The 13,912-nt window shown below is 37.3% G+C and overlaps 1 protein-coding gene across 22 annotated transcripts in view; it reads left to right on the top strand.

Moving 5' to 3' along the window:
* The window catches only part of ITGB1 (integrin subunit beta 1), a 59,668-nt gene that overhangs the window by 19,732 nt on the left and 26,024 nt on the right, over positions 1-13,912 (top strand). For all 22 annotated transcript variants that reach the window (XR_012417575.1, XR_012417576.1, XR_012417573.1 and 19 more), the window contains 5 exons: positions 2,922-2,988; positions 5,883-5,968; positions 8,416-8,638; positions 10,191-10,361; positions 12,293-12,531. Coding sequence is in view for 18 of the 22 variants with exons in the window: in XM_005564934.4 (XP_005564991.2) it covers positions 2,922-2,988; positions 5,883-5,968; positions 8,416-8,638; positions 10,191-10,361; positions 12,293-12,531 (786 nt within the window). In the remaining 4 variants the exon portion in view is untranslated. The remainder of the gene's footprint in view (positions 1-2,921; positions 2,989-5,882; positions 5,969-8,415; positions 8,639-10,190; positions 10,362-12,292; positions 12,532-13,912) is intronic.

Genomic DNA, 13,912 nt, shown 5'->3' with positions numbered 1-13,912 from the left:
GATTTTGCTGGTCTCTTGGATACAGTCACAAGCAATACGTAAGCAAAACTGCACGCTCAGGCGTAACAACCTGCTGGGCTGAGCGCAATTGCAGAAGTGGATGACTTTTCACGTTACTCTTTTTTTTTTTTTTTTTTTTTTGAGACGGAGTCTCGCTCTGCCGCCCAGGCTGGAGTGCAGTGGCCAGATCTCGGCTCACTGCAAGCTCCACATCCCGGGTTCACGCCATTCTCCTGCCTCAGCCTCCCGAGTATCTGGGACTACAGGCGCCCGCCACCTCGCCCGGCTAGTTTTTTGTATTTTTTAGTAGAGACGGCCGTGTCAGCCAGGATGGTCTCAATCTCCTGACCTCATGATCCGCCCGTCTCGGCCTCCCAAAGTGCTGGGATTACAGGCTTGAGCCACCGCGCCCGGCCTACTTTTCACGTTACTCTTAACTCTTTTCTCTCGGGTGCTCAGAGCACAACTTAAAGCATTCTGTCTGAGCTAGGGGAATAACATTCTGGAATGTAAGCCCTTGAAGATGGAGGTCTATAAAAGAAATATTCAGTGTTAACTTGGAATTCAGTGAACTTTTTTCATATTAAAGGAAATTTATCAAGAAAAAGAACTGCACAGTTAAACTGTGCTACAGTTGTTTTCATTTAAGAAAGTAGAAAGAAGACTCTTAACAGTTTAAAAAACAAATGACCCTCATTGTTTTTATATTGTGCATGTAACTCTTCAGATTATATGAAACTATTAGTATTTTTTTTTATATTCCTCGCATCTTTTTTCTTCTGCCTTGAGGAAGTCAGGTTCTTCTCATCTTATTGTGTACTTTACATCCAAAATTATTTTGTAACTCTTTTTTTTTTGAGACAGAGTCTTGCTCTTTCGCCAGGCTAGAGTACAGTGGCGTGATCTCAGCTCACTGCAACCTCCGCCTCCGGGGTCCAAGCGATTCTCCTGCCTCAGCCTCCTGAGAAGCTGGGATTACAGGAGTGTGCCACCACGCCCAGCTAATTTTTGCATTTTTAATAGAGACGGAGTTTCACTATGTTGGCTAGGATGGACCTCGTGATCCACCCGCCTTGGCCTCCCAAAGTGCTGGGATTACAGACGTGAGCCACTGCGCCTGGCCCTCTATAACTCTAAATGTTGCTGCATTTTATTATTGTAATGACTAATAGTCCATAAACTTGATGCAGTTGGATTTTCCTGTTATTGGATATAGGATATTTACATTTTTGCTCTTGTGAATATACTGGAGTACTATACTGAATGTGTGTGTATGTGTGTATCACCTTTTATGTATTTAATTATTTCCTTAGGGTAAATTCCGAGTAACTGGATTATTAGAGGGTAGAAATTTTCTTTATGGTTTTTGGTATAAATTGTCAAATTATTTCCCAAAAAGTTGTATCAGTTCACAGAGCTACCAGTTGGTTTCTCGCAGCCATCTGCTATAGGTTTGTTGGGTTAAAAAACTTTCCGTTTTTGCTAGTTCATCTTATGTTGCTTTAATTTACATTTTTCAATAATGATTAAACCTAAACTTTTTTTGTATAAATTTGCTTTTTTGAGTATTTCTTCTTGTGAAGGGACCGATATTTATTATAATTATTAGATTGGCTGCTAGTCCAAGAGCATTAAGTAGTTAAGGGATCAAGTGAGCAACCAGTGGCCATAGCCATCTTTGACCAATCAAAGATATAGATTCATATCGTCGTGAAAGCTTTGATTCCAAGAAAATAGTTTTATATGTGTATATATATATATATATATATACACACACACACACACACACCCCCACACCCCCCTAATGGTAGGAGATTGGGGTAGTTGTATTTAATATATAGAATATTATCTAATTTTTTTGTTAGAGGTTCTAGAAGACGAGACTTTTTCAGTTTGTCTTATGCCGTCCTTGTTTTAATGGGGGAGAGGTGGGGGTTTTGGACACTCTAGGAAGTTGAAACTGAATATTTTACTAATTGCATGCATAGAAGTTGATTTTCTCTTCTTTTCTTTTCTGTCTTTCTTTTTCTTTCTCTTTTTCTTTTTTTTTTGAGATGAAGTCCTGCTCTCACCCAGGCTGGAGTGCAGTGGCACGATTTTGGCTCACTGAAACCTTTGCCTCCCAGGTTCAAGTGATTCTCCTGCCTCAGCCTCCCGAGTAGCTGGGACTGCAGGCACCCACCACCAGGCCTGGCTAGTTTTTAGTAGAGCGGGGGTTTCTCCATGTTGGCCGGGTTGGTCTCAAACTCCTGACCTCAGGTGATCTGCCTGCTTCAGCCTCCCTAAGTGCTGGGATTCCAGGTGTGAGCCACCGCTCCTGGCAGAAGTTGATTTTCTTAAAAAAGAGAGATAATAGGAAAACAAACTCAAAAATCTATTTGGAACCTTATACAGGATGTTGGCCTTAGCTTGAAGAGAAATAAAAACTGAAGCGCATTGTTAGCAGGGGGATGACTTGATCAGGTTTTTGAAAATGAATGTTCAGCATTGAGGTAACTGAGACATCTGGATATGCCGGTCTGGGCCCCTGGGAGTTGCAGGAGATAATGGAGATAGAGATTCCGTGAACTGAGTACTGTTGGTAGCTTTTATGGTGTTGAGGAATACCTAACACTGATTTTTTTTCTTTTTTGAGCCCTGTTAATTAAATGTTAAAATATATTTAGTTTGCTTTAGAGAAAGGCACGAATGGATTCTGGGGCTCTGGTATGGAAGCTATTTTCGCAGTGTAGGTGCAAGGTGAGGGAACCAGCTAGGGAGGGAGATGGGTGAGGGTCTGTGGAGAGGGGCTGGAGTGAAATGGTTTGAGAGACAACATGTTTATAAAAGCAATAGAAAGTACAGTGGGGGAATACTTTCTATTTAATGCATTTTTCATTTTACTTCTTTCTAATTAATACAAGGCACATTTTACATTTCAGATGAATTTACAACTGATTTTCTGGATTGGACTGGTCAGTTCAATTTGCTGTGTGTTTGGTCAAACAGGTAAAAACAAAAAGTTTTCTTAGTTGTCCTTTCATTTCTGTATCTTGTATTGCTTTTTGACCAGTTAGGTTCATGTGAGAACCTAAGTCATAATCATGCTGCTCCTTCTGGAAGCCCTGCAGTTATCCCTCTCACTCAGAGAAAGGTCAAGATCCTTCATGGTCAGGCTCCCCTCACCCCTGTCACCCGGGATGATGGGAAACAGGTTGGCTGGTGAAGTACTAAAATGCTAGGGGTTGAACACACTGCAGGAAAATCTTCTGAGAACACGAGAGTGTGTAAGTGAACAGAAGGCAAAGGCAAGTAGTATATTTAGAAGCAAATGAAGTAGATGTATAGAATGGAGGATTATGAACTATCCATTATTATCTACAAAGACTTTCTAGAAGACATTCTCACTCTTTGATAAAAAAGTCTTGCAAAATGTTGGCATCATCTAGGAGAGCAGTGAAAATAAAGCTGAAAATGTATTTAACACTTCTGTAAAGATGTGGCTCCACATCTGGAATAATGGATATCCAGTTCTCTCGTCTAAATCTTGAAAAACTACACTGCATAGAGCAGTTTGAGATCAGGATTGGAAGGTAGTAAAAATGAAGCAGGAGACCGTAAAAGTATCGATACATTTAAATTACATAAAATCAACAATAGCAAAAAAATTCTGTCAGAACACTGTAAACAAGATGAGAAACTAAACAAAGGTTCAACTTCATTAATGTGTGTAGAAATCCAGTAAAAACTGAGGAACATAAAAAAATTTGCAAAAGACATATAAAAGACATGGTTAGTAAAAATATGAAACAATGTAAAACCTGAAATTGGTAGGCTTGACCACTGAATTGATATTCTATTTTACACTTATTAAATGAGCAACAGTTTTTGAATATTAAAGCACTTTGTTTTCTTAGGAATGTGATAAAATGGTATTTGTACACTGCCATTTTGTGGGAGCTTATATTAGTAGGGTTGCCCTATGGTATCCATGGGGAATTGGTTCCAGGACCTCCTTCAGATACCAAAATCCACAAATGCTCATTGACCCTGATATAAAATGGCATGATATTTGCATATACCCTACACATATCCTCCTGTATACTTTAAATCTTCTCTAGATTACCTATAATACCTAATACAATGTAAATACTATGTAAATAGCTTTTGTACTGTATTGTTTAGGGAATAATGACATGAAGAAAAGTCTGTACATGTTCAGTACAGACACTTTTTTCCCCCAAACATTTTTGATCTGTGGTTGCTTGAATCCACTGATTTGGAAACCACAGATACAGAGGGTCAACTGCATATTACTTTTGGGTAGAAATTAGTGTGTATAGAGAATTTTAGAAGTGTTAATATACTCTTCAACTTAGTAGTTAGTTATTCTTTTGGGATGTTTGAAAAGGAAATAGATGGGTACTAAGGTTTATATATAAGACTGGTCATCAGCATGTGTATATGCATGTAGTACAGTATGTGTATATGTGTACTTGGGGTATTTATGTGTGCATGTGAGCAATCATGTGTGAACTGTGCACACTTACATTTGGAAACAATCTAAATTTATCCAGCATTAAATAGAGTACACTCATATTGAAATATTACATAATCATTAAAAGCTTTTTAATTCTTTTTAAAAAGAATTTGTAATAAGAATAAAGCACTTAGGATAAGGTATAAAAAACAGTATACAAAACTGTACAACTGTATATATAAAGTGTATCCTCAGTTTCATGTAAATAATACATCTATTTTTATATATATATATGCTTGCTTCCCCTTGCTATTTATCTGCATAGGAAAAAGACTGGAAAGAAATAGGCAAAAATGTTAGCAACAGTCCTCTCTTAGTTAACAGATTCAGTGAGTTTTAGTTTTTTCTTTATGCTTTTATGTGTTTTCCAGATTTTCTGTAAGAAGCATGTGCTGGGTTTATAATCAGAAAAGATACATTGGAGACAGTCTGTATTAGTGCTTACCATGTAGAAGGCATACTCTTCCTTAGGTGGATGCAAAGAAACCTAAAACATACTTTGAACATAGGGCCTGAGAAATTCTGGGATTATGGATTAGATGAATATGGACTTTTCAGTTATTTAACATACTGAAAGCAAAGGGAAAGCCCTGAAGATTCTTGTGGGTATGGTAGTATGAGTTAAATAAAGAAATAATGCTTTACCCAGTTGTAAGAAAACTCATGAGATTTATGACAATCAAGAATGATAAATTCTGAATTATGCCTTTGAAAAAAAGAATGTTGTCTTTGATATAGAAGACAAGGAAGATAACTTATGTCTCTCTGTGGCTTTCAGTGTCAAGGTGATCAAAAATCATGGTCTTAAATTTCGCATTGTTCTCACTGGTTTGTGGGAGCTAAAAATTAAAACAATTGAACTCATGAAGATAGTAGAAGGATGGTTACCAGAGGCTGGGAAGGGTAGTGAGAGGATGGGGAAGTCTAGAGTGTTACTGGTTACAAAAAAATAGAAAGAATGAGTGACCTAGTATTTGGTAGCACAACAGGGTGACTGTAGTCAATAATAATATAGTTGTATATTTTAAAGTAACTAAAAGAGTATAATTGGATTCTTTGTAACACAAATGATAAAGCCTTGAGAGGATGAACACCCCGTTTACCACTATATGACTGTTACGCATTGTATGCCTGTATCAAAATATCTCATGTACTCCATACATGTGTACACCTACTATTTACCCACAAAAGTTAAAAATTAAATTTAAAAAATCCTGCTGTCTTTGGGGAAGGTCTAGTTTAGATGGTAACTACGTGATAGTATTTATATTTAACATATATATTGCATTGTCATTGTGATTTTGATTTTTCATTATTTTCTCTCTGACACTTTACATAAAATGTTCTTTCTTCTTTCTGACAGATGAAAATAGATGTTTAAAAGCAAATGCCAAATCATGTGGAGAATGTATACAAGCAGGGCCAAATTGTGGGTGGTGCACAAATTCAGTAAGTAAGGTTGCTCAAGTCCTTTCCATTTCTTCTCTGGTCATTTAGTGTGACTCAGTGCTATATCCTTGGGAAGCACATATTAATTTTTGTGTAAATCAATACTTATTGAATAACCTAATGGTCTGGAGCTATGTGGTTCAACACAGCAGCCACTAGGCATATGTGGCTATCGAGCACTTTCATACAGATTAGAATTGCTCTGAGCTTCAAAGATATACACGATTTCAAAGACTTAGTATTAAATAAATAATAATGGTGAAATGATAATTTTTGTATATTTAAAAATAATGTTATACCTGTTAAAATTAATGTTCTCTTTTTCTTTTTTTAGTGTGGCTACTAAACAGTTTTAAAATACATATATTCGTAGCTCATCTTTGTGGCAAGTATTGTATTTTTACTGGAGAACCTTCAAAAAAATCCTAGTCATTTAGTTTGACTGTTTTAGATTTCCCCCTTTTTGATGGGGAGGTATGAATTAACCTTCCTAATTATATTTGAGTTAAAACTACTAGAATTGATTTGCATCCCAATATAAGCTCATTGAGGTCAATTAGGGTTTGGATTTTATTCACTTTTGTCATCTCTGTGCTTTTGCTAATACGGTACCTTCCACAAAGCCTACTAAACATTCAATGAGTCAATGAATGAATGAATGAATAAATCAAAAGAGATGGTAAGGAGAAGTCATTTTGAGGTTGTATAATTTATTCACAGACTGAATAACTAATATCAGAAGGTCAAGGGGTTATTGATTGTGTTTTCATGCAGGCATTTGGGTCCAAATTTCAAGTACCTGTATTTGTACGCCTAAGTGGTCAAGTGTCAGATATGTCGTATGATTTGACCACATGAAAGAAAAAATTAGAAGTTTTGGTTTTTTTTTTTCAAAAATTTTCTAATGGTACTTCCAAAAACTGGTGTGTTGGGATTACATTGGCAACAGTGGAGGAAATAAGGAGTGTTGTGAGTTTGTCTCAGGCAAGGCTTATGTAACTGAAGCTCTCGGTTTTCATATCTGAAAATGAGGCTGATAATACCGCTTTATCTATTGTTACAATAATTAGAATTGATGAACTTAAAGCAGTTTCACTTAAAAAGTTCTAAAGTGGTAGCTGCTATTATTGTTAACATATCCGTTTTATGGGGACTATAGTTTATCTGTAGTTGAGGATTATCTTGGCTTTTGAACTTTGGAGCATAATTCTTAAAATTTTAAAGGCTTTCTGAATATATTCAGTGAAATTTTATTTGGGTGTCATGATTGTAAAGTTTCCTGGATTGATTAGTATTTAGAAATGTGTAATTCACTAGGATCTTGTGCTTTGGTAGGTAGTAGTTTAGGTTTAATAAATGAAAGTAGTGCAGCTTTGAATTATCTGATTTTGGTATTCCCCTCCAGTTGTTGATTACATAAATACTCTAATTAGTGTGATGTTTCTCTTAAATATCCCTGTAAAAACCATTGTGTTCTTTAAATTTAAATATCTTCACTTACTATTACTTTATACAGCACCATTAAATTGATACTTGATAAATAAATACCATATATAATGTCACTGATCCCCCTCCCCATTTTCACATTTCACGAAACACCTCTATTCACAGTCTTTATATAGATCTTTAACAGCAGTGTTTTTGAATTCACTAAGGTACTTTTCAGTTATCTGATTAAATTTTTATTTGTGTCTAAGTTGTTTAAGGTATAGCACATTTAAAATCTTTGTCATTACTAGAAATTTTACTGCTGCAAATATCTATTCTCCTGCCATTAGGGCCTTTTTTTCCTTTTTTGAAATTTACCTGGCATTAGGACCTTTACCGTTGTCATATACTTACTATTTTGCTTTTTAAAAAATTTTAAAAAACGTATTTACAGTAATAGCTAATACTTGAAGTTTTTTCAAACCTGTGGGAATACTTATTTAATCTGTGCTAAATTTCGTGTTCTCCTTTTAAAAAATGCCATAATTAATTGAGATGCTTTTAAGCCCATCTGTTTCCCCTAAACATTGGGTCGTTCAGCATATTGTGGTGGGGAGAGTGCCACATGAGAGGCTTTGTAAGGACTTTTCAAAGGGAAATTTTGGAGAAATGATCTGATATTTGGGTGTATGTGTATACATTATTAGTAGCCATTAACCATGCTTAATTAGTGATTTCACTAAAGAAATTGTTTTTGATACTCTGAATTACAAGATAGAGCATTTACTATGTACACTTGGGTCAGTTCTGGGAAAGGTATTACTTTCTTGGAAATGATTGTTTTTTAACAAGAACCCTTACCACAGTTTGGATGAAGGGAGCATTTTGTTAAGAAGCCAGAATTGAGGTACAGTAGATGTGATTTGATGTTTTGCAACTTAATTGCTTATTTGCAATCATTGTGTAAAAAGGTTTGACCATTACACTTTTCATTTATACCTGTATTTTATGTCGTTTAGACATTTTTACAGGAAGGAATGCCCACTTCTGCACGATGTGATGATTTAGAAGCCTTAAAAAAGAAGGGTTGCCCTCCAGATGACATAGAAAATCCCAGAGGCTCCAAAGATATAAAGAAAAATAAAAATGTAACCAACCGTAGCAAAGGAACAGCAGAGAAGCTCAAGCCAGAGGATATTACTCAGATCCAACCACAGCAGTTGGTTTTGCGATTAAGATCAGGTATGGAATATGGAAGCCCAACTCTGTGAATACCTGTGTGTTTACTTGAAGCATTTGACACCAGCTTTATGCAAACTCTGACCATTTTCTGTTGAAGGCTTGTTTTTACATGTGGACTGGCACTCAAAAATGTGGAATTGGTTAAATTTTAGAAAAGTTTTGCAGATACAACAATTGTAAAACATATATACTTGGAATAATATTAAATGTTGCCTTATGTTCAAAGTAAATTTTGTTAAAGATTCAGAAAATATTAATTAGCTTTAGTGAGTTTTAAAAATGAAAGTGTTCATCCTCTGGTCTAATTATGTAATATATTATAAAAGCAACAATTTAACCTGTTCTTTTCCTTTGCATTTGTTTAGTATTATTAAACTGTGAAGGTTTTTGTAATTATGTCTGTCAGTCCCACATCTAAACATGAAGGAAAAGACAAGCCCTCTTTCTCCCTTTTCTGGTTTCCAACCTTCTTGTCAGGAGAATGGTAGAGTGGCCCTGTCCCCTGACTTCCCTCCCGGCGCCCTTCCTCCCCTCCCGGCGCCCTTCCTCCCCTCCCGGCGCCCTTCCTCAACCAGGTCAGCCCTCTCCTCATCCTGCTCTAGCAAAGCTCCACCATCGCATTCAGCCTGCAGACCCAGGGGACCCTTGTCAGGGCTTTTTTTTTTTAAACACTTCTGTACCAAGTAACACTTTGTACTTTTTGAAATGCTCTCCCCTTGATCAGTGATACTGCTCCTCGGTTTTTCCTTGTGTCTCTTACCTTTGCCTTCCAGGCCTCTTTTTGTGTCTTTTTTCTCCCTCCCTTTTTGTAGTCCACCTGAATGTCAGTTTTGCTCTCATGGCTTTAAAACCAGTTGTATGCTGCAGCAACAGAGACTTTTTTCTTGAGCTCCAAACCCATTTCTCCAACTGCCTATTAGAAATTTTTATAGAGAAAACTACAAGTTAAAATTTTAATTACATTTTCATCCAAACCTTCTTTCTCGTGTATTTCCTAAGTAAATTACATTAACATCTCTTGCATCTCTCTCTTCTCCTCCTTCATCATCTCTCTCTGGGTTTGTTTTGTAGATTAGCTAGTCTCTTTGCCTCAGTAATTTATTTTTAAAGCTTTCTGCCAGGTTTTCTAAAGTAAAAATTGGATCGTGTTATTCACTTGCAGGGAGTGGCTTCCCATTACACACAGAATGGAGTTCACAACTTCAGTGTCTAAAAAGTTGTACCCTATCACGTGTTCTGCCTTGCTCTCCCCAGACTAATTTATGATGTTCTATTTGTTTCCTTCTCTTGTAAACTGACTTTTTGTCTGTTTTGTCCACTGTGGATTGGGAATGTCTTTTTTTATCGTTGCATCCTGAAGGCCTGGTGTTTTAAGTATTTGTTGAATGAAATTGAATTCATACCCATTGAGTTACTTATGGAATTCCCAGGTTTTTGTAAAAATTATGACAGCATGTTTTATTTTATTGTGTTTACCATGTAAATCACATTTATTTGTTTCTTCTCGTTTGCCAACAGGCAAGTTTCATTTTCTAATCTCTTGTCTAATTAGGGGAGCCACAGACATTTACATTAAAATTCAAGAGAGCTGAAGACTATCCCATTGACCTCTACTACCTTATGGACCTGTCTTACTCTATGAAAGACGATTTGGAGAATGTAAAAAGTCTTGGAACAGATCTGATGAATGAAATGAGGAGGATTACGTCTGACTTCAGAATTGGTAGGAATGTTGGAAACATCGATCATTTTCATTATAAAGTCTTGGCAATTCTCAAATGTTGTTTTATGTTTTCTTCCTTTGTTACTCTCTACATACTTGTGAGATAAACAGGCCAGTTTTTTAGCCTTTTCTGAGTGGAAATTGATATTCCGGTCACACGTTTAATAATCTTTTCTGCCACCTTGTTCCTCTGTCACTGGATGCTACTGTTTAACACAGATTGTACCTCATACTGACTTGCATGCTTGTTTTCACACTAACTTGATCATTTATCTTATGACTTATTTTATTTTATTTTTATTTTTATTTTAAGAGTTTCGCTCTTGTTGCCCAGGCTGGAGTGCAATGGTGTGATCTCGGTCACTGCAATCTCCGCCTCCTGGGTTCAAGTGATTCTCCTGCCGCAGCCTCCGGAGTAGCTGGGATTATAGGCGTCTGCCACCACGCCCAGCTAATTTTTTGTAACTTAGTAGAGATGGGGTTTCACCATGTTGGCCAGGCTGGTCTCGAACTCCTGACCTCAGGTAATCCACCTGCCTTGGCCTCCCAGAGTTTTGGGATTACAGGCGAGAGCCCCCATGCCTGGCCCTTAGGACTTATTTTATAAACATGTATTGAGTACCCAGATTTTATGAATTACTAGTTAGTATGGCTGTACCTGCCTGTACAGCCTGATCTCACCTTAGACCTGGATTTTTCATACGGTGATGATCTGTTTTCCAAACCTTATTTTTCCCATTTCATGCGTCCCCAGCTTAACCTCTTTTTTGCCTGCTTCTCTCCACTCCTGTTGCTGCAGAGGTTTAGCAACAGAAAATTAGAAAGATTTGACAATCATGAGGCCTAAGAGCTGCCTTTCAAAAACTAGCCCTATTTTAGTGGAAACTTTAAAAAAGAGCACTTGCTTAAAATGTTCTTTTATTCAGTAAGCATAATTCAAGGACCATGGCATTAGGGAACTCCTACCAAATTAGTCTTTTTTAAAATGGCCAGAATTCTAGAATAGTTATTCTTTTGTTCAGCATGCCATTATTGACAGCTGGTGTGCCAAGAAAATGAATGTGAGTTATTTTTAAAGTAGGGAGGCAAAATAAAAAGATTGACTTAGGTCTTAGTCCATTTGCGCTGCTTTAAGAAAATACTATAAACTGGGTGGCTTATGAACAACAGAAATTTATTTCTCACAGCTCTGGAGGTGAGAAGTCCAAGATCAAGGCAGATTGAGCATCTGGTGAGGGCCCTCTTCTGGGTTCATAGATGATACCTTCTTGCCATGTACTCACATAGCAGCAGGGGACAGCAGCTCTCTGGGGCTTCTTTGATGAGGTCACTGTAGGAGTCTATTCTTACGTTGCTATAAAGAAATATCTGAGACTGGGTAATTTATAAAGAAAAGAGATTTAATTGGTTTACAGTCCTGCAGGCTCTACAGGAAGCATGGCGCTAGCATCAGCAAGGCCTCTGGGAGGCCTCAGGAAGCTTCCAATCATGGCAGAAGGGAAAGTGGGGAGCAGGCTTCTCACATGGTGGGAGCAGGAACAAGAGGTGGGGGGAGGTGCCACACAATTTTAAATACCTGATTTCATGAGAACTCCCTCACTATGTCACTCACTCACTATGTCTGACCATGGCTTGGTCAGAATAGCACCAAGCCATGAGGGATTGATCTGCCCCCTTGAGCCAAATATCTCCCACCAGGCCGCACCTTCAACATTGGGGATCACATTTCAACATGAGACTTGGGTGGGGACAAATACCCAGACTGTGTCAGTCAGTAATCCCATTCATGAGGGCTCTGCCTGAATGGACAGACATTCAGTCCGTAGTAACCAATATGTGGTAACATAGATGAATTTTTTAAAGAATGCAAATCTCTGTCTTTCCATCTATCCTTCCATTCATTCATTTATGTACCATTTTTTTCTTTACAGGATTTGGTTCATTTGTGGAAAAGACTGTGATGCCTTACATTAGCACAACACCAGCTAAGCTCAGGAACCCTTGCACAAGTGAACAGAACTGCACCAGCCCATTTAGCTACAAAAATGTGCTCAGTCTTACTAATAAAGGAGAAGTATTTAATGAACTTGTTGGAAAACAGCGCATATCTGGAAATTTGGATTCTCCAGAAGGTGGTTTTGATGCCATCATGCAAGTTGCAGTTTGTGGAGTAAGCACATTCATTTCCTATAAGGGGATATTGTTTCTATTACGTGTGTGAATTTTAAGTGTGATTTTACTATGTTAATAGAAAAATTGATCTTAATTTTCATACATTTGATTATCTTAGAGAAGTAATTTAAGTAAATCCTTAAATTGCCTGTATACAGGTGCCTTTATAAAAGCATATTTAATCTTTATGCAAACCAGGCAGTTAGTTTATTCATGCACGCTTTTAAAAGCCAGAATGCTAACCATTTGAAACAGCGGGGCAACCTCCCTGTACTGTAGGTGGTGGTCTGGATTTTAGAAAAGCCCTTGTGTCTTAACTTTCTGGTTTTGTACCAGAGATAGAATTGATGTTATTACCTGAGGCATCACCAGGAACCTTGAAATTGCTCAAAGGGAGGGTGTCTTGTATCATTTTCCTTTGGTCAGTTTTCTTCTCACTGTCTTTGAAAGACACATCTTTCACATCTTTTGAATTAGTAATTCAAAAAGAAATAACTTTTTAAGCTCTAGTTTTTAAGCTATATGAATAGATGTATTTTGAGAAGTGGTATAATATTTGTAATTTTAATTGTAAGATTTTTAGTAGCAAGCCCATCCCTATTGGATCAGTAATTGACATTTTATGATCCATGTAGCAGCAGCATATTTTGAGATGACACTTGAATGGTGTGGCTGAGGCTGAAACTAGAAAAGATTGTGAGGTCAAGTTTGTCCTGTGTACCTACTCTTGTCTCATTTTTGTTCCATCCAGTGCCCCCATTCTCTAGATGACCTTCTTTGATTTTAGAGGCCTCTTAATGGTTATTTTTCAGTCAATTTTTGCTAAGGTGCTAATTGATGCCCAAAATAATAAGTGAAGGAATATGGATAGTAATACAAATTTTTCTATCACCACTGATGCTGGGCAATTTACTTAGTCTCTCCAGGGCTGTTTTCTTTTCTTTAAGAAGGGATGATAATAGTTATCTACCTCATAGGGCTCTTGTGAAGTTAAAATGCATCAATCTCTAGAAGTACCAGTGAGCATTCGGCAAATACCAATTCCTATATTGTTGTTACTTTCGAGTTTTCACTAGAGTGTTTGCAATTTAAGGTTAGTCCTTGCTATTGTAGCCGAAGCAGGTAGCATTCCAGGTAGTGCCTAGCCTTACACCTCTTTTCTTGCTAGCCAGTGACATATGAACCAGTTAGCATCTCCTTGTGGAGAGAGCATTCTCTGGGCTGCCTCTAACTAGGCCTTAACCTGTGGGATTAAACAAGCCATAGCACCCTTGGTTGTGGCTATTTTTCTGTGTTGGTCATGCTGATCCACTCCTCTAGATGCAAAATGATTCATCACTCCACTTTTGAAAGATTGCCAGTATTAATTAATGTGATTA

Source organism: Macaca fascicularis, chromosome 9 (assembly GCF_037993035.2).
Source record: "Macaca fascicularis isolate 582-1 chromosome 9, T2T-MFA8v1.1".
NCBI classification, from domain to species: domain Eukaryota; kingdom Metazoa; phylum Chordata; class Mammalia; order Primates; family Cercopithecidae; genus Macaca; species Macaca fascicularis.
Note: the sequence above shows the minus strand (reverse complement) of the source record. Positions and strands in the feature narration are given on the sequence as shown.